Source organism: Sardina pilchardus, chromosome 19, assembly GCF_963854185.1.
Source record: "Sardina pilchardus chromosome 19, fSarPil1.1, whole genome shotgun sequence".
Taxonomy (NCBI): domain Eukaryota; kingdom Metazoa; phylum Chordata; class Actinopteri; order Clupeiformes; family Clupeidae; genus Sardina; species Sardina pilchardus.
In genome coordinates this window covers 10,037,222-10,057,272 of record NC_085012.1, presented here as the reverse complement: position 1 = coordinate 10,057,272, position 20,051 = coordinate 10,037,222, and the positions used below count along the sequence as shown (strand labels likewise).

The following is a 20,051-nucleotide window of genomic DNA, read 5'->3' as shown; positions in this document are numbered from 1 at the left end:
CATGTTTGATTCCAGGGGTTCTGTCCTAACGATAACATGCACGTCACTATTAATTACACATCAACTTCTCCTGTTCTGTCCGTTTTTATCACTTCATCATAATCCATTCCCCCTATCTATTACTGGCCTTTTGTAGGCACCCTGGTATTTCTGCACAAATTGGAACAGGCCCATTTCTGCTTTGCCAAAAGGTCTTGTAAGATCACTCCCCACCATGAGTGTATTGATGAGGCTGCCAACCTCTCTAATGTTATTTTCGCCCAATAGGTAAAGCATCTTATTAATGCATTAAAGCCAAGCCTTTTCAACTTGTGCTGCTAATATGAGGAGGAGGGGAAGATATTGATCGTGTTTGAAGGGAGACATCAATACAAGCTACTACCAAAATGATCAGAGTGGGAGAGGGAGAGAGGGAGAGAGGGAGAGAAAGAGCGAGAGAGAGAGAAAGACAGAGAAGAAGGATAAGAGATTGTGTATGTGTATCTTTGAGACCTTTTGAAATGAGCTCCAGCCATTCACACCTACCTTAAGTCACCCCTGAACAGACATCAAAGTGTGTTGGAAGAGAGTGCTATTTTTTTGTACATTGTCTTCCTCCCCTCATTCAACCTCAACCTACCCTTTGATTTCTCCATTCCTTTTACATCACATGTGCCACTATGTATAACACTGTGTGCTTTTCACTGCAAAACCCCCCAATCCTGTTTCTCCCCATCTGTCTCTGACTACACCTAGTAAAGGTGCTGAGGCTTTGAGAGCTGTATGTGTGTGTACTGTATGTGTGTGCGTGTCTGTGTGTGCGTGTGTGTGCACACGAGCATGTGTGTGTGTGTGTGTGTGTGTTAGCCTTGAGTGCATACGTGTGTGTGTGTGTGATTATATGTGCTAGTCTTGTGTGCGTGTGTGTGCGTCTATGTGTGTGTGTGTGTGTGTGTGTGTGTGCGTGTGTGTGCCTGTGTGTGTGTGAGTGTGTGTGTATTTGTGTGTGATTTATGGCACTGGGTTAGGCTAACAACCACCATCCTTATTTCTTTAGAGAGAAGGGCATGCAGAACACCCGGCACAGGCAGCCCCGCCCACCCCCTCCCTCCCGCCGCACCTCTAATGTGGAACATCGGAAAAAGCCACTCGGCTAGGTGCCTTTCACACACACATACACACACACACACACACACACACACACACACACACACACACAAACACACACACAAACATACATTCAAACACCCAAACACACACACACACACACACACACACACACACACAAACAGAGAGACACACACACACACACACACAAACACAAACACAAACATACACCCAAACACCCAAACACACACACACACACACACACACACACACACACACACACACAAACACACACACACACACAAACAGAGGCACACACACACACACACACACACACACACACGCACATGCACGCACACACACGCACACACGCTCACACAGCAGATTTCAAAACAACCCTGCGCTCCGACTTCGCTGCGCCACAGAGAAGGCAGGCAGCACTGGGAGAGGAGCTTTTCAGCTTAATAAATGAGTCGGTAGGAGCGACTATATTTGGAGACCAACCCAAAGGAAAGATTTTTTTTTAAGAGCCATCAGTGCCATCAGAGTGTGTGTCTGTGGCTAGGTTATGGTTTGCCATTCAGGCACACAATACAACTCCCATATTCCATTTCTACAGTGCGATGACCCCTTGGAGCTTCAGAATGATCAAGGCTTTGTTCACATTTTTCACAACCACCCATAGACCCCCCTCCCCACACACACACACACACACACACACACACATACACACCGCACATACATACACACACACACACACACACACACACACACACACACACACAGAGACACACACACAGAGACACACAGAGAGAGACACACACACACACACACACACACACACACACACACACACACCTCAGCTCCCACCCCCCACCTTTACAATTTACTCACGTGTAAACAGAGAGAGAGAAGGGGAAATAAATTGCGTGCCTTATTGGGTTTACTTTTGATATGAGGGATAATATTTATTGAGAAACGCAGAGCGAACTAGGTGCTGCCTCCCAGAGAATAGCAGGCTATTTGAGGAGAGATTTGAGTTTTTAATTACACGCCGGAATCTGAATACTGATGGCGCCAAACGCATGGCGTCTCAGGAAACTTCAGGAAGCAGAACAGGAACACAAGGTTGAAAAGAAAGGAAGTTTTGAGCAACTCGAAAAAAAAGCTCTTGGAACTTTGAGGCAGCTGTTCTTTGAATTGTCATCCGCGTGTCCTTCTACGTCTCCCGTGAACAAGACAGCTATACTAGGAGCCTTTATCAAATTAGATTAGCCAGACTAGTCATCACTATCTACTTTTTTTAATCAAATGTTTTTGCTTATTTCTGGTGTTATGTTATCTTCTCTCTCTGCTATATGTCTTCTTTGACAGTGCCACATGGCAATTTAATATAATATAATAAATAAAAATCTACTCTTATCCACTGTTCATGGGCCTGGATGGGTTGTCTGCTTTCAAGTTTGTTTTGTTTTTGCCTGTCGTTGGAGTCACAGTCATGTTGTCTCGTAAACTCAGCTGGGCTCCATGAGCAGTCAACCCCAGCTCTGAATACCTCTCAGGGGCTCTGTGTTCAAGAGTGACCCTAACCCATCCATCCCTCAAGGACTCACGCTCACTAGCTTGCTGTCCCCCCCCCCCCCCCCTCCTCTCCATCTTGCACTCTCCAACTGTATTTCTTGCTCAGTTTGTCTCTTTCTTTTGTTCTTAGTGCCTGTGTGTGTGTGTGTGTGTGTGTGTGTGCGTGTGTGTGTATGTGTATGTGTATGTGTATTCGTGTATGTGTGTGTGTGTGTGTGTGTGTGTGTGTGTGTGTGTGTGTGTCTGTGTGTGTGTGCGTGCTTGCTTGTCTGTTCCATTCGCACCCTCCCTCACGACACACACCATCATAACTGCGCAAGGCAATGAGACAACATGTGTCTGCACTCTGCCACCTCTTCCAGAGAAAGAAGGAGAGAAAAAACAGACCTGCTACATAATTAAAAACACTGCATTTCCAAAGCAGTCAAAAACCATCCACAATATTTACCATGGGGATTACGCACCCCAAATTAAAACATAACAAAACAGAAAAAAACAGACAAATAACAAAAACAAACGGCATGCACTGTTCAGCACTGGCATGTACCTGCAGCGTTAGGGCTGATGGCATGCTGGTATGTCCGTGATGCCACTCGCCACTGGCATGGGGGGAGCAGAGGGAGGGTGGGGAACGCTTTCAAACAGCCAAGATGGCAGACGGCTTGAAACAGGCACCACAATCAGCCCCCTCAACCCCTCAGCCAGCTCCATACCGCCGCCAGCTACCGACATGCTGCAGGCTGCAAATATTAGCTCAGCTGCTCAGCGGTTCTCTCTCTCTCTCTCTCTCTCTCTCTCTCTCACTCTCATTTATCTATCTATTCCATTTTTCCCCATTTTCTTTGCCATTGTTTGTTTGGGTTTTTTTTTTTTTTTTCGCTCTCGCTGGTACGAAGCTGCTGCTTGGCAATTTCTAGAGTAATGGGCATAAAAATACATCAGCCACATGCAGGTTTCCGTCTGAGTACCCCAACCAGACACCGCCTCCTCCACACATGGAGCAACAAGCATGTAGGGAAGAGAGTAGAGGTATGAAATCTCCCAAAACGTAATTAAGAGCTCTATTGGGGACATGCTTGCTAAGTTCAAACCGGCAGAACTTTTTTCTCTCTCTCTCTCTCTCTCTCTTTGGCGAAAAGTGCAGCCGTTGTTGTGCAGACTTTGTCTCAGCGCGAGGTCACCCACACCTGCTGGTGCAGACACTCAGAAGCTTCTCATGCCTACAGGGCCAAAGCTGGAGCAGTGGTGGAGAGACACAGAGAGGAGGAGGATGGGAGGAGGAGGAGAAAAGCAGGAGGCAAGAAAGATGAGAGAGAAAGAGAAGAGAGATAGAGAGAGAGAGAGATGGAGGGAGGGAGAAGAGGAAAAGAGGCAAGGCCAGCAGCTGCAGAGGGAGAGAAAGAGAGAGAGAGAGAGAGAGAGAGAGAGAGAGAGAGAGAGAGAGAGAGAGAGAGAGAGAGAGAAAGAGAGAGAGAGAGAGAGAGAGAGAGGGATGGAGGAGGAGGAGAAGAGGAAAGATAGAGTCTAGCTGGAGAGGAAAAGGGGGGTTGGGTGAAGGTTCTACTTACATTTGCAGCCATTGTCCCACAAATATCCCGGCAGACATTCGTGGCACTTAGGCCCTGTTGCTCCCTCCTTACACTTACAAAATCCTGTGTCATTACAGCGATCACTGTCTGAGCCAAAGGGATTACAATTACAGTCTGTAGAGACAAGACATACACACACACACAGGCGCTGGAGTCGGGGGCACAACATACAAGCCTCACAAAAGCAACGTCCTTCAAAATTATGCCCTTCTACATTTCTTTTTTTTTCTTGCTTTTGTCCATACCAAACTAGGTTTTCAGGACACAATCATCTCTCTTTTTTTGGCTTACACCATTTATAGCAAGATATAGCCAAGTAGATACTCCAAAGAGTAAGAGGAATATACTGTATGAGAAAAGAGTATAAACATCCTTATTAGTACAACAACAGTTCGGCTACTGTATCCATTATGTTACCATTTCAAAGGGGAATTGATGCAATGATGAGCGAATGAGAGAAAATGGATGGTCCAATGCCAACTGGAAGCAGATGGGTACTGTAACGTGATCCTGGACATTAGAGACAGCAAATGACAAAGACGATGAAAGAGAGAATGAGAGTGTGTTGACTAGCATCGTGTGTATTTACCGAAGACCATCACTCAAGGAGCAATGTTGTGTAGAGTAGGGAGAGCAATATGGCTTGTAGGTATGAATGAGAAACATCAACAGGAAGTGGTGTGTGTGTGGGCTGTTGGGTACTTTGCTCGTGTTACCTCGTGGCCTGTGAAGTCGGTGTGACGTGGACACAGACATGGCTGGAGAGGTGGGGCTGCTTTATCACATAGACTTCAGATGAGAGGGTGCAGGGAAGATTTGGGTACACATGATGTCTGGCTCTGTTTCTGATATGGACCAGAAACAGGACTGCCAATCACTCCTTTTGAAATGGGTCTCTAGGACTAACGCAACGCAACGCACCAAACAAACCAACCAACCAAACACCAACGCTAAGATATCCGACCTCCAATAAATAATAAAAAATAAAAAGCACAACAATGAAACAATCACCTCTCTGTAGAGAACTTCAAAAACCACACAGTGCCTGAATTTCCAATTATATAAGCATGGCTTGGCATTAGTTCCACGGAACAGTAGGAGTGGCACTGTTTGTGTGTGTGTTCTCTTTCAAATCCCACAAAGGGGGAACAAAGGGACTGCGCTCACCTTTGAAATCCCATCCGCCTAATGCAGCGATTCGGAGCATGACTAGCGCGCCACGCCACGCGCTAACACACGGCGGGTCTGCCAGCTTTTATTTACTTCTCGTCACCTTTTTTTTTCGACGACGGGAGCAAAATAAAGTGCACACACACGCCCACGTGAGACCTCTTGTGAGACTTCGCCTCCGCTCACGTGACGCTACCGTGAGGGCGCTACCATGACGACTGGCGAGTGGAGGAGGGGGTGACGGAGAGGTTAGCGAGTGTGACCTCGCACCCCCTAGCAGAGGTGCTAGCGGCCACTGTGACAGGAAGTGACATATGCGCCACGCCACACCTTCGCCTGCCTGTGCCAACTCGGCTCGCTGCCCTCCGAAAGAGCGTGCTGTGGCAGACGTCTCTTCTGGCTCGGCAGAGCACCTGCTACCGCTCTCTCTCTCTCTCTCCCTCTCTATCTATCCATCGATCTCTTTCTCTCTCACTACTTGTCTTTCTGTCTTTCAATCTCGTTCATCTTCTCTGTGCGGTCCGCTCTTCTCTCCCTTTTTTCTTCTTCCGTGTTTTCTATCTGACCTTCTTTCTTCGTACCATCCGTCATTTCAGAAAATCTCTCTCTCTCTTTTCTCCCTCCACTCCTTATCCATCCTTCTTCTGCCCCCACTCCTTCGCAGTCACCCCACCCCCACCCCCACCACCCCCCCACTCTCAGATTGTCTCTCTCCATATCTCTTCTCACTTCTTCCTCCCCTGTTATATTTCTCACTCGTTTTCTCACACTTCCCATGTCTCCTCAACGTGCTCCGAGAGGGGCGAGAGAAAGACGGACCACCAACAGGTGTATCTTGTAATGGCCGATTACGTCCAAAAAAAGGCTGGAAGATGCTATGCCGTTTCAAAGCTGCATTCAAGTCGATGCATTTTTCAACCGCTTCGTTTCTAAACATCATACTGTACACATTGAAAAGTTAGACATGTTGATTGTACAAAATGCAATTTGTGCTACAGTACCAGCAAATCTGGGATCTGTCCTCAATCTTGGTTGAGATCAATCTTATCTTTATCTCTCCACAGTCCACGTGATGAAAAGGCCGTATAAACTTGATGACTGACCAAGAAGTCACACTCATGTTATTGGCATTGTTATTACTTGATATTTCAAGACACAGCCTCTGGTTATACAGCTGAATCAGATATGGGTTTGATACAACAGCAAAGAATAACGTAGATATGAAGAGGATATGGAAAAAGTCAGAGTTCAGTGAATTTAAAACGAGGGTTCTGAATATTGCAACCCCCTACTAGACTGAACCACATTCAACCTTTCTTTGAGGCTTCACGTGCATCTTAAATGACAACTCAATATGTGCAGCACGCTGCGTGTCAATATATGACATTTATGCAGGTTGTATTTTTCTCTTGTGGTTGAAGAGATCCATTTTTTTTCCTCCATTCTCTCACTTATATTAACATTCCTTCATCCAGGAGACACACAGATAACTCTGTGTGTGTGTGTGTGTGTATGTGGGTGTGTATGTGTGCGTGTGTGTGTGTGTGTGTGTGTGTGTGTGTGTGCGTGTGCATGCTACAACTGACAGGTCCAAGGAGCAAACAGGGAAGACAGTGAGAAGAAAAGAACAAACAGACAGACGGATGGCCCTGCTGAAGGGCGGCTGGGCAGATGGATGGATGGATGGAGTGATGGAGTGATGAAGCGATGAAGTGATAGAAAGAGGTGAAAGTGAACATGTGGTAATCGATGGTGAGATGATGGTGAGATGAGGGTGTGTGTGTGTGCTCGTATGTGTGGGCATAATGCAGGTGAACGTGGGCAAGCAGCAGGGTGTCAAGCGATGACAGCGGCTCGAGGGGGCCGAGGGTGGACGTTTGGGGTGGTTGAGGGGGTGAATGGACGGTGGGGTTGGTGGGGGGGGGGGGGACTGACCTATGCACACATTCTCGTCCTCGAGCACAGCCGAGGCATTGCGGTAGAAACCCTGCTTGCACAACTGGCAGTGCTGCCCCCTGGTGTTGTGCTTGCACCCCACGCATATGACCGTGTTTAGCAGCTCGATGTAGCTGCACCGATGGGCGTGGCTGAAACACTCGCAGTCTTGCAAAGGGGAAGGGGGGGGATTTAGGGAGGGGTGGGGGGTGGAGGGGGGGGTGGGGTACGGGTTGGGGGTGGGACAGAGGAGAGACGTGTCCTGCGTTCAGGCCATATGTGTCAATCATAGGCAGCGTGTGCTGTATGTGTGATGGTGTCTGCATGTGGTCCAACAAGGCAGGTCAGACGGATTTGTTCTTGTTAAATCACGACATGCAAGGTTAGTATGGTTTGGGAAGGCGACAAGAGTGAACGAGCGTGAGAGAGAGAGAGACAAAGAGAGTGATCGAGAAATAGAGAAAGAGAGAGAGAGAAAGAGAGAGAGAGGAAATGAGAGTGAGTTGAAGAGTGATCGAGAAATAGAGAGAGAAAGAGAGAGAGAGAGAGAGAGAGAGAGAGACAGAGAAAGAGAGAGGGGGTGAGTAAGTGAGCGTGCAAGCGAGCGGAACTCTGCCACATCCAGCCCAGCCGTGTTAGATGTCAGATCACCTTGGGGACTCATGGAAAAAGCATGTTATAGAGAGAGAGAGAGAGAGAGAGAGAGAGAGAGAGAGAGAGAGAGAGAGACCACAATGCATGGGAGGAAGAAGGAGAGCGAGAGAGGACGCTGTCCACGTGGTGGAGAGAGAGAGAGAGAGAGAGAGAGAGAGAGAGAGAGAGAGAGAGAGAGAGAGAGAGAGAGAGAGAGCAGCAAGAGCAGCAGAGACAAACACCGCACAGGAAACAGGAAAGACCAGACAAGGAGGTCAGATGACAAGCAGATGTAATTTTCAAACGTGGCAAGGCCCCCGAGGTCTCTGCCGTCTGAAACTTACATCGGTGGCACACCACACCTTCCTCTCGTGAGGCCGTCGGCCTATTTTTAGATGACGAGGTGGACGAGAGAAAGAGAGAGGTTTCTAGGTGTTTTAAGCCCCCAACATTGCCTTCAAGGCAGCGCTGCCTGGAAGGCGTTAGGGTTAGGCATGGGTTAGGGTTAGGTTTAGGGTTAGTTGCCTTTCAGTCGACGGTGGCAGTGCTGCCCGGAAGAAGACGTCGGGGGCTTAAAACACCATCGAGCGAGAGAGAGGGTCACTGGAGGGGAGAAAAGGAGCTGGAACTTGACTAGCGTAGTGGACGATCAGTGCTAAACCCTCAGCATGTGTCAAACACTGGACCTGCTAACCTACGTTCACTTAAACTGACCGTAAACAGGGTGTGGACATGTATGGACACGTATGAATATGAATGTAGATGCAGATGTTGAGACATGATGTGAATGTACGTAACCCTACAAAATGGATGGATGGGCTGAACGTAAAAGCAGCAGTGATGAACGACAAACGTGGAGGGGAATAAAACGGAAAGAGAAAGACAAAAAAGAAAAAGAATCATCATCCACTGCCTCCGCGCGTGAGTGGAGTGGGATTTTGCCGTGGTCGCTACGGATGACTACTTCCCAAAGCCTGGTGTGGAGCGTGGCCATCTGAGTCCCAAAAGCTCAGTCTTGGACATGCTGTCATGCTGGAGTGTGGAGATTGAGAAGCAGAGGAGTGTAGTGTAGTGTAGTATAGAGTGTGTAGTTCAGTGTAGTGCTTCTCTCTCTCTCTCTCTCTGTGTGTGTGTGTGTGTGTGTGTGTGTGTGTCGGTAGGAGTGAACGGACTGTGCTTGTCTTGTGTCACAGTCTAACAGATGTCTATCCTTAGAAGGTTGTGTGTGTGTGTGTGTGTGTATGTGTGTGGGAGGGGGGTGATGGATTTTAATTACTTAGATGTGGATTGAGGTCAAGCCTCATCAACCCCAACCCCTTTTAGCTCCCTAACCACTTCAGAAAAAAAAGACTCGTCTCTAGAGCGCCTTCACAACTCTGCTGGACAGAGGGCTTTCCCAAACACTGCAGCCAACACTGCGTATCAGTTAGTCTGCTACTTTAAAGATGGTCTGAAAAGATTTAGTCAGATGGTCACTCTGGACTGGACAACAGGACACTGACATGTGCTATGTCCACTTCTAGAACTGTTTACACACTACTACAACGATAAAAACCTTCCATAAAGGTGACCTTCATGGTTGACCAAATCCTGAGCAATCCTTCCGGTTTTAAACAAAGACACACACAAAGTCGCACAGTGTTAGACACGGCCAAAAAAAGACATCTGAGGGACACTGTGGATTAGTAGTGGGGCTGAAAGAAGGCTTAAAGTTAAGGGGGGGTCCTACGACACACAAGGATCATTCCAGATTCATACAGTGGGGGGGACACGCTGGACATCACAGGCGGAAGACAGAGGGGAGTGGACGGGACACTGTATGAATCGCAGAAGTCCTACCTCTCTTGTTGTTTGCAACTTGGACTGAGGGGACAGTTGACAAAGAAACTTGCGGTGCTACTGGACAAATAAAAGGAAACAAATAAAAAGAGATTGAGATTGAGATTGAGATTGAGATGTGATTTGAGATTGAGATTGAGATTGAGATTGAGATTGAGACTGAGATTGAGACTTGAGATTTGAGATTGAGATTGAGATTGAGACTGAGACTTGAGGCTTGAGAGTTGTGAGAGCTGCACGCAAGAGATGTGATTATACTCTTGTTGATGTGGAGTGGGGCAAGTGAGTATTTAAAACGTGCAGATACTATGACCGCACATGAAGAAAATGGCATCGCTGTTCGTGCTTTGTCGAGTCGTGTCTTAGCTTTCAAGTTTTGGCTTCAAAACAAGTAAAAAAAAAAAAAAAGAAAAGTGAGATTATAAATAGAAACACACTGGGTCGTTTGCCGTACATCGCCATGTCAGGACCTCACTTTGTCTAATTTAGTCAGCAAGCTGCGATCACACCCTTTTATGCTCGCGAGTCGCGAAACACTGTCACGACAATGCCATTACATGCGCCCAGAGGCACAGACAACCCCACTCCCTTACCGGTTTAATGACAAACTTTGAAGTGTAAGGGGTATGCATGACTGGCTCCTCACTGCAGCAGGATGCCCCCACTGGGGCACGGAGGGCTTTAGCTGTTGCTGCAGCAGCCACCCGTGGTTTTATCCCGTTTCTCATAGCCTCACTCCAAGGACCCGGCTCCAACTGGCCAAAACCTGCTCTTACTCCACCCACCCCACCTCCTTCTCCTCCAACCCCTTTCCCCACCAGCCAAGCTATAACCACATCTCGGTGGTCTGATAAACCTGTTGAAATTATTCTCTCACCATCAATGGTTTTCAGTCATTGAATTCATTCATGTTTTTTTTTTCTATTTTACATGACAAGCCTTACAGTATATCTTGGGAGCTGTTGAAACAAGGTGAACCCCCCCCACCCCCACACACACACCCCCTTGTGTCTTGTGTCTTCCCCTGACTCCGTGTCCCTGTCAGATACTGCTTATGCACCGTGGATTATCTGGAGAATGCCTGAACTCAATCTGTGTGGAGGGAGAGGGAGAGGGAGAGGGAGAGGGAAAAAAAAACTTAGTGAAAGCCCTGGGCAGCTTCCCATATCCCGGGATAGGATTCCCAATCCCTGAGAGAGTCACGGCTAATTAAAATGAGAGGATAATCAGAGGGATACTGGCTGCCATGGGTAGAGCTGTGTGTGCTAGCTGGCTGGCTGGCTGGGTTTTTTGTATTGGGACTGTATTTGGGCCTCTGTGCAGGCTGGGGGCACTGCGGGGACTATGAAGGAGATCGGAAAGGAGATGCAGAGTGCAGAAGCGTGGTGGAGCTGCTGGGTAAACAGGGAAGGATAAAACTCCAGAGCGTTCCACATAAGCAATACAACTGGACAGAAACTATAGGAGCTCAAGCAGCTTTGAGTTATGCTCCTTTGTAGTCACCTTCCATTGGATCAGAGCAATACCGTATTTCAAACAAGTCATTAAAAAAAGAAGGCTATTTCCATTGCCCCGATTCTGTGTATGAGGCAGATGGGGTTAGAGAGATTTCATCTGAGTTTGAAGTGTATCCTACCTTGATTTCGGTTAGCAACCCCTAGGGACGAGACATTCTGGCGAACTGCATGCAATCGGGAGAAACCATGAGTTATTAGGATGCACTGAGTTTTGCTGCACATCAGATGCATAAGGGTAGGAATCATGTCTTTAAAAAAGAAAGGCTGGACTTGTGGACATAGAAGACATCTAGACAAGAAAACCACCTCTGGCTTGGGGCTTGACGCATAACTCTCTTGCACGACAGGTGACTGCCAAGCCGGGACAGAGAAACGAGCAATAGATGCAGCCCACCCAAGACCAAGTAGCACACGGCTCGAGACATTGTATGTAATTGTGCAGTTCCATGTCTTTAACGTTCTCTCAGCATCGATGGTGATGATAGCAAAAACAAAAAATACAAATGGGACACAAGATGGCCAGACTGCTCTAATGGCTAATGTGTATACTACCAGCCATCCAAAAAAACGTCTTTTTATGACTCTATTTCCACCATTCTTTACACACACATGCAGTGCTGTGTATATGTTGATCTAGGGCTGTTGGGAGATGTCTGTTCAATCCATCAAATTGATTATTCAATCAATATCTAATTACAGTGTATTTCTAGGAGGAGAATAACAATGAATTAATAATGTGGGATGCTGCGAATGGGGAGGGGGGGAGGAGGGGTGACTGATTGTGAAGCATAACCTCATAATTACATACAATTCTTTATTTCCTTTGCAGGGAAATAATGTGGTTGGGGGTGGGTGGAGTTGCCAGCTGTTGTGGCGGTGGAGAGGGGGATGCATTGGTTGGTGAAATGGTGCTAAGTCAAGCAAAAGCAGGTTTTCCGCTCCTCTTTAAAAAAAAAAAAAAAAAAAAAAAAAAAACTGACCACTCCTCTACCCGCCTCTCATGTCCTGCAGCCTGCAGTCCGCTGCTCTGCTCTGTGAATGATCGCAGTGGGTGGGTGGGTGGGGAAGGGGGTTGGGTGTGGGTCCGTGAAAGTCGGAGGGACGATGAAGTTCAATCGCATGGAGTTTGTTGTTCCTTACTCTCTCAAGAGGTGGTGGTGGTGGTGAGGGCAGGGCGCATGCACACGGGCACACATGAACATACCAAACACGGGTGATACATTCAAAAAAGAACCAAATCATTGGCCTAATTTCTCAATTTTTTGTGACTTATTATGATTGTGTGATCTTTATGTGTTCTTGTGGTGCAGAAAGTCTATATATTTTAATTTAGAATAGGAATCGTATAATAGGAATAGTCCTACACACAAAAGCTGGGTGTATTTTTCAGTTCAAGCTCCATTAAAAAAAAATTCAGGACCAGTAAAGAAATGAACAAATAAAGAATAATTGATGAAATTAAAGGACTTGATGCCCTGCAATTTAGACATTATATACACAGCGATTAGAGGCAGTAATGGGTCTGCATATTTAGTAGGGGACTAGGGCACCGGCTACCAACGGGATGCAGAAAGGACTCACTTTGCCATCAAGCATTAGCTGTTGGGGGACAGCTTTACACGGAACACCCAGAATTCCGGTTGACAAGACAACCAGGTGTCCACTGAAACGGGACTACACCACATGGGGCTGTTGTCATGTCCACTCTCTCTCTACACATGGACACCAGACGTAATGAGCAAAAATATAATAAAGACGATTAATTGATTGATTAGATCTGATATTTATCACATCTGTTTAGTTTTAATCATTTTTTATTTTTGTTGAGGGGGGTGATTCGGGGGTATGAGCACCGAAATGAGAAATGACAGATTTTAATCAATGCCTTTCCCATAATGAAATGCGATCTCATGCCGGCAGAATGGTATTTTAAAATATTAATTTTGCCTTAATGTCTGCATTAGGCAATTCTGCCTGACTTAATAAACTTGAAATAGAATTGAGAGCAGTCAATAAAGAATTCAATTACCCTCAAACAACAGTAGAGAGAGAAAAAGGACTCTCTTTTCCCCCCCTATTCTGGGTGTTCCATTCAAGGTCTGTGTAAACTTGCAATATACGGACGTTTCCTCCAGATGTATCCAAAAAATAAATGTGTTGTCCACTTTCTTCAGGTGTTAGGTTTTTATGATTTTGATGCCCCTTCCTCCCGAAATCCACTTCTGAAGATTTATGGAGAGTGAAGGGAATAGAATCTTTATGGAGTTTTTAGGGGGATGGCAGGGGTCTTTTGGCAACAGATTGCATCTGGAGATTACCCTGCTGTATTTCACTACTGCTGGACTATCGTCCAAATACTTACAAATATTTGGCTTTAAGAAAGCAGAATAGTTAAGTTAGTCCTTCCTGAGGAGTCGACAATGGACAGACATGCAGCAATGTGGATTATTCCGCTTAGGTCAGGAGTGTGAATGGTTGAGTGATGTAGGGTAGGCTAGAAGGGTAATTGACTAAGACGTGTTAATGAACGTGCAGCACTAATATGGCACAGCAAAAGCACAGCACGGCATAGCAAAGCATAGCTCACGGGCACAGGCCACAGCACATAACACTCAACCAAGCAACGGAGGCGGGGAACGTAGAGAGCTCTTGGTCTTTGTGTTCATTTCTGACTTCTGACTGCAACCCTTTCACATAGATGTGTGACCAGCAAAAAGGGGAGGATTGTGGAAAATACCAGATTAACCTCAATTTTACTTCTGTCAGAGCGTGACCCCGGGGTCAACGTAAAATGTCACAAGAAATCTACAAGAGAGGAGAGGACATCTTTGGTGTCTTTGCTATATGGTTTTTGCTCTGGCTTTGTTAGCACTCTCGCAGCAAAGACTACGCTGGTTGCACAGCCACTCATATGTGAGTACTGAGCAGACACACCGAGGAACAAGACAGAAAATGAAGTCGGCATTCCACTGCACTTTGACTCGTTCAATATTTTTGCCGCTTCGTATTTTCTCCGTCTTTTCCTGTCGAGCCTCCCCATCGGAGGAAAAGTCTGCATTCCGGTCGGCATCAGAAGCCCCTGGCCGCTGCTGATAATACAGTCAGGCACAGCATTGCTCATATTAAATGACCTTTCCAGCATTATACAGGGGGAGAGGTCTCCAACTTCAATAAGCCAGTGCGGCATTTATTTATAATGCATACGGAAATGCGAGGAAAAAAAATAAAATATAATAAAATATAATGAAAAAAGAAAAGGAAAAAAAAACAATAGGCAGTTTAGCATGCACACATCAGCCTTGGCTGTCGTTTCTGAATGCGAATTAGAACGCCCACACAACCGGCAGTTGGCCCGCGAGCTATGTGGGTGTTTGTTTGGAAACTGAAATGAACTAGCGGCTAATTAATGTTTCCAATTCAATTACAGGTGATCTCTTACTTTGTGAGCTAACTAAAGGGTTACAACCAGCCAGAAATGAACACTTAGCACCAAGTGGGACATAAAGAGCAAAGCCACGCTTCGGTGGTTTGTTTGTTATTGTCTTGTATTAAAGTACTTACTAACTGGACCAATATTATTTGGAACACCTAGAAGAGACGGAGACAAGAGAAGAGAAGAGAAACATGGTCAGTGATCGTCATCAACATCTTTCATCGTTCAGTGACAAGACATTACATGATGTTTACTCAGACAAATGCATGTGCAAACATTACACAGATGGATTCAATCACATATAGTGAAGACGCTCCATCACTGGGGAAATCTGCGCTGGCTGAGATCAATCATGTTTTCTAATGCACCATTTGCAGCTGTCATGGCGTTCTGTGTACAAGGCGCCCAACTGCGCGCGAGCAGCAAAATAGTCGACGGCACAGCACACAAAGACGGGCTGACGCGCACTTTAAGGCGAAATCTGCATGTGTGAGGGAAATTTGCGGGCGTTGGGAGCCACGACTTCCATATGGACACAGGATTTTTTTTTTTTTTTTTTAAATCTTCTGACCGGGCGGCCGGCCTGTTACACAAGCGGTAGCAGGGGCGAGAGATGTGCTGATGGTTTGTGAAAAGTGTCACACACAAACACACACACACACACACACACACACACACACGGCTCAGCTCATTTGCGGGTTTTTTCGGAGGCGCACGCCTCTCATCGACTCATAGCACACAAGGGGCCGCGCGCAGGAAACACGGAACAAAAGCCCGACAACAGCAGACAACAAGGCGCCAGTAAATAAGTAACCGCGGCGACGAGTGGGCGTGCGTACGCAGGAAATAAGGGGAAGAAAGAGAGGAGTGACAGGCTCGGAGGCCAAAGCGGCACCCTCACGCCCAACCATCCTCAGCTTCGCCTTTATCTCACTTTTTTTGTGTCAACTTTATCTTGCCTGTTCTCCATCTCCAGAACTCTCTCCCTCTAACTAACTCTCTCTCTCTCTCTCTCTCTCTCTCTCTATCTCTCTCTCTCTCTTTCTCTCTCTCTCGCCCACATCCTCTCTCTCAGTGAGGAGACTCTGCCTTTGCATCTACAGTAGCCATCATCAAACAGCCCATGAGGCCCACTGCGCTTAGGGTGCCTGGAGGATTTCCTCGGCATGCTGGATCTGGAGCAGCAGGGGATGGGGATGGGGAGGGGCTGGGGCTGGCTGGGGCTGGCTTGGGCCCGGCTGGGGACCTCCATAGCAGGCAGGCAGGCAGACAAGTAGATGGGTAGATGGGTGGGTGGGCAGGGGCCCCCACCATGTGCCCATTGATCCAGGCAGCATCTCCTAATCTCTATCTCTCTGATCGCTGCTTGACAGGGATGGTTAGGGGCCAACTTCATGACCTTTTTGTGGGTGGGGTGAGAAATGAGGTATATGAGCCGGGAAAGAGAGAGAGAGAGAGAGAGAGAGAGAGAGAGAGAGAGAGAGAGAGAGAGGGGGGGGGGGGGGGGGGGAGGGAGGAAGAGAGGGAGAGATGGCACCTCCACATTCTCGCTGCAGCACATCGCTCCAGAACACCAACCAGAGGTGAGAGGTCAACGAGAGAAGTAACAAAAAATGAGACAAACATAGACAGCTGGATGGATACAGTGGACGGATAGATAGACACTGCAGATAGATGGATAGATACAGTAGATAGATAGATGGACAGATTGAGAAAGAATGGTCATAACAAGAATTACCAATTTAATTCCTGCCTGTCTGTCTAGATGCGGTCCTTCACCAAACATAAACTTCACGGAGACTTTTCTAGCACCTCTCTGACCCCTGTGTAAACACCACTGCCCTGCCGCGCACTGTTAGCCAACAAAACTCACACGTCCTTGGTAAACAGTAAGCAAGAAACACAGCCGCTGAGGGACATTTTCAGCAGTTCTGCCATTAATGGGTGTGGGTGGGTGGATGGAGGTGGGGTTGGGGCGGAGGGTGGAGAATGCAGAGGGGAGGTGGGGGCGCGTTGTGGAGAAATGATGACAAAATCATAAGCACAGGAAAGTCTTGCTGAAATAGCAGAAATGTATATGCCGCTATCTGTACCTGCTAAACAGTCGCCTGTAATAGAATACACACCCTTTACAAGCACCTCATGCACACATGAGGTGACTTGTGCCATATATCTGATCCCCGATCTAAAAAAAGTAAAGGTCGCTATATGTGTGTGTGTGTGTGTGTGTGTGTGTGTGTGTATGTGTGTGTGTGTGAGAGAGAGAGACAGAGCGTATGTGTGCGTGTGTTTGTGTGTGTGTGTGTGTGTGTGTGTGAACGCATACACATTTGCTTGTGTGTTCTGTGCCGATGTGTGTTTACTTTCTGAACCACACTAAGCATTAGCGTAGCGTAGCCTCCGCCGCACTGAGGCGAGCCGGCCGAGGCCCGTTAGCCTGTTATGTCCTCCTGTACAATTCTGCTGCTTTATGGACACGCGTCAGCCTCGAGACAGATGCTAGCTATCTCGTGTCACTTCATTAGATTAATCCGCGATCACAATCATTTTCAATCTCACCCGCTCCTGCCCAGCGCACTTCTATCGCGGCCCCCGCGGCAGGCGTCTAATTGGCCGAGCTCCGGTCGCAGGGAGCGCATTAGGACTGCTTATGTTTATGGAGCGCTCCATTGATTTTTATCATCTGTTCTCGAGGCCTCGGAGGTCAGGCCCGCCGCCTCGTTGGAGCGGGGCAGGCGGGCAGGGATGACAGGTGAAACGAGAGCTTCACGTGGGAACACTGGGAAAGATCTATGAACTGTATACATATGTGTGTGCACTCATGCACGAGGGCGAGGGGGGTACGCAAACATATTGTACATGTTTGTAAAGGAGAGGAGAAAAGGATCTCTCACACACACGCACACACATACTGTACACACAGGCATGGTAGTACACACACCCGCGCACACACACAGGCACACACAAAACAACAAAACCCCTGAATGCCACTGTAACTCCATCATCATCTGTCATCCATATTTCATTTGAGAAAAAAAAACACTGTCGGCAAAAGAATTGAACTGCATTTCCTTACCTCCAAATAAACCTGTGTATTTTTCCATTAAAATAGGCAACAGAATGACAAAAAACAAACATACAGCGACAGAAAACAATTTTTCTTTCCCTCTCTCACTCTCTTACCCCCCCCCCCCCCCACACACACACACCACACACACACACACACATCTAGACACGTGTTGTGCTGACAATCCATTTATCAGGTGTTGTCCCAGTGCTTGACAGAAGGCAATTAACCCTCACTGGGTAAGGTACCAGATCGGTCCTGGCCTACATCAAGGTCTTCTCTTGGCCCGGATGCTTCCCCCTCAGTACTACCATTGGCTAATACTCTGAATACAAACGGCTACGCTCGCCTTTCACTGGACAACCAAATTGCCAATTAACCACCCTCTGATTGGGGAAGAGGAAATAGCATCTCGGCGCCCCGGGCAGCACTATTGTTGATTTCGTTCACTCTTCCTTGTTTTTCGCCTGTGTCATTGAAATGATCGCAGATGCCTAGTGTTGGCCTCATTATAGTGTTTAGGAGGGAAATTGTATGGTGACCTTGACAATATCTTGGATGTTTACTTTCTCTGTGCACCTGCTCAGTGCAGAAAACGAGAGAGAGAGAGAGGGAGGGAGAGAGAGAAAAGGAGAGGGAGAGGGGGGAGGAAGAAAGATTGAAAGAGAGACTGAGAAATAGAGAGAAAGAGAAAGAGAGAGAGAAAAGGGAGAGGGAGTGCTTATCTCCTACATTTTAACCGCGGGCAAAGTTGGTAATTACGTTCCCTGGCTGCCGTCATCTCCTGGCAATCCATCATCATGCTTCCCCTCGCCTGTGCCCGTGACAAGACCTGCCAGTGCCGTGCGGCTGCCCAAGGCCCGAGGAAGATCCCACCCAGCCACGCCACCACGCCACTACGCCACCACGCCACGCCACCACGCCACCGCCGCCAGTCACCCCCTTCCAGCAGTTCCACGGGAATTCCTCCGGTAGCGAAATTACGCCGGGCGCCCGTATAAGTAGCACAATATTCCCTACCGCTCTAGCGTCGGAACGCCGCGAGGCAGGGATAGGAGAGCGGAATAGATATGTATTGAAGGTGGCAAGTGCTAAAGTGGCTGCGCCTGAGTCTGGGGGCGCCGCCGCTGTTAAGATTCCGAGAATGTGACTACAGGCAGCTCGGTGAGGAGAAATCCTGAGACGGAAGAAACAAATATTTGAAAGAGAGATTACCGGTGCAGCTGCAGAGAGCGAGAGAGGGATGGGGGGGGGGGGGGGGGGGGGGGTGTTGGTGGGGGTAGGTGATAGAGGTAGGCGGGGGTAGGTGGGGGACAAAGTAAACACGATGGGTCTCAGGGGGAAATAATGAGCGCATAAAACAGCCACCTCCCAAAAAAGGGGGAGCGGAAGAGAGTGTGTGTGAGAGAGAGACTGCAACTTTGACACAGAGCGTGTGTGCGTGTGTGTGTGCATGTGTGTGCGTGCCTGCGAGCGTGCGTGCGTGCGTGCGTGCGTGCGCTTCTGCCTGGTAACTACAAGGCGAAATGCAAAAGCAGACGAACATAAGAGGGAGAGAGGAAATAAAGGCACTTGAACAACCCTGAGAAGACCGGCTGGTAGAGGCGCAGAGTCGCAGAGTCGCGGCGGCTGCTGGATTGTGGGAGTAAGTGAGGTTACAGGAGACAAACTCGCTGAACAGAATAAATCAGATAATGCATACGTCCTTTGGACAAAAAAAGCACGCGCGCACACGCACACACACCTTTCCCTTTTGCACAGCCGACAAGATGGCCACCTGGCCTTTCTGCCGGTGCTGTAATTACCGCAAGCTTCATGTGCTCCAGAGACTAATGCGGAGGACAGCGGTAATTACAGTTCAAGATCACACACTTAAAGAGAGAGACAGAGACAGAGACAGAGAGAGAGAGAGAGAGAGTGTGAGAGAGAGAGAGAGAGAGAGAGAGAGAGAGAGAGAGAGAGAGAGAAAAAAAGTTAAGTATTTAGTATCTCCTTCTTGCATCTGGCCTGTAATTGTGCGTCCAGGTCTTTGGACAAGGGATGCTGACCAGTGCCATTGTCCCCACTAGCGTCCCACCTAGATTTCTAACAACCTATCTCTGGATTTTTAAAAATGCCGTTCTAACTATCATCATTGTATTACTGTTATGTCTGTACTGTGTCATTGGGGTCATTATCAAGAGTCAAACGTAATCATACAT

At 47.6% G+C, this 20,051-nt stretch overlaps 1 protein-coding gene across 1 annotated transcript in view; it reads right to left on the bottom strand.

The window, feature by feature from the left end:
• The window catches only part of ntng1a (netrin g1a), an 85,621-nt gene that overhangs the window by 2,553 nt on the left and 63,017 nt on the right, over window positions 1–20,051 (bottom strand). Inside the window, 2 exon segments of the mRNA XM_062521388.1 lie at window positions 11,470–11,514; window positions 14,912–14,938. Coding sequence (XP_062377372.1) covers window positions 11,470–11,514; window positions 14,912–14,938 — 72 coding nt within the window.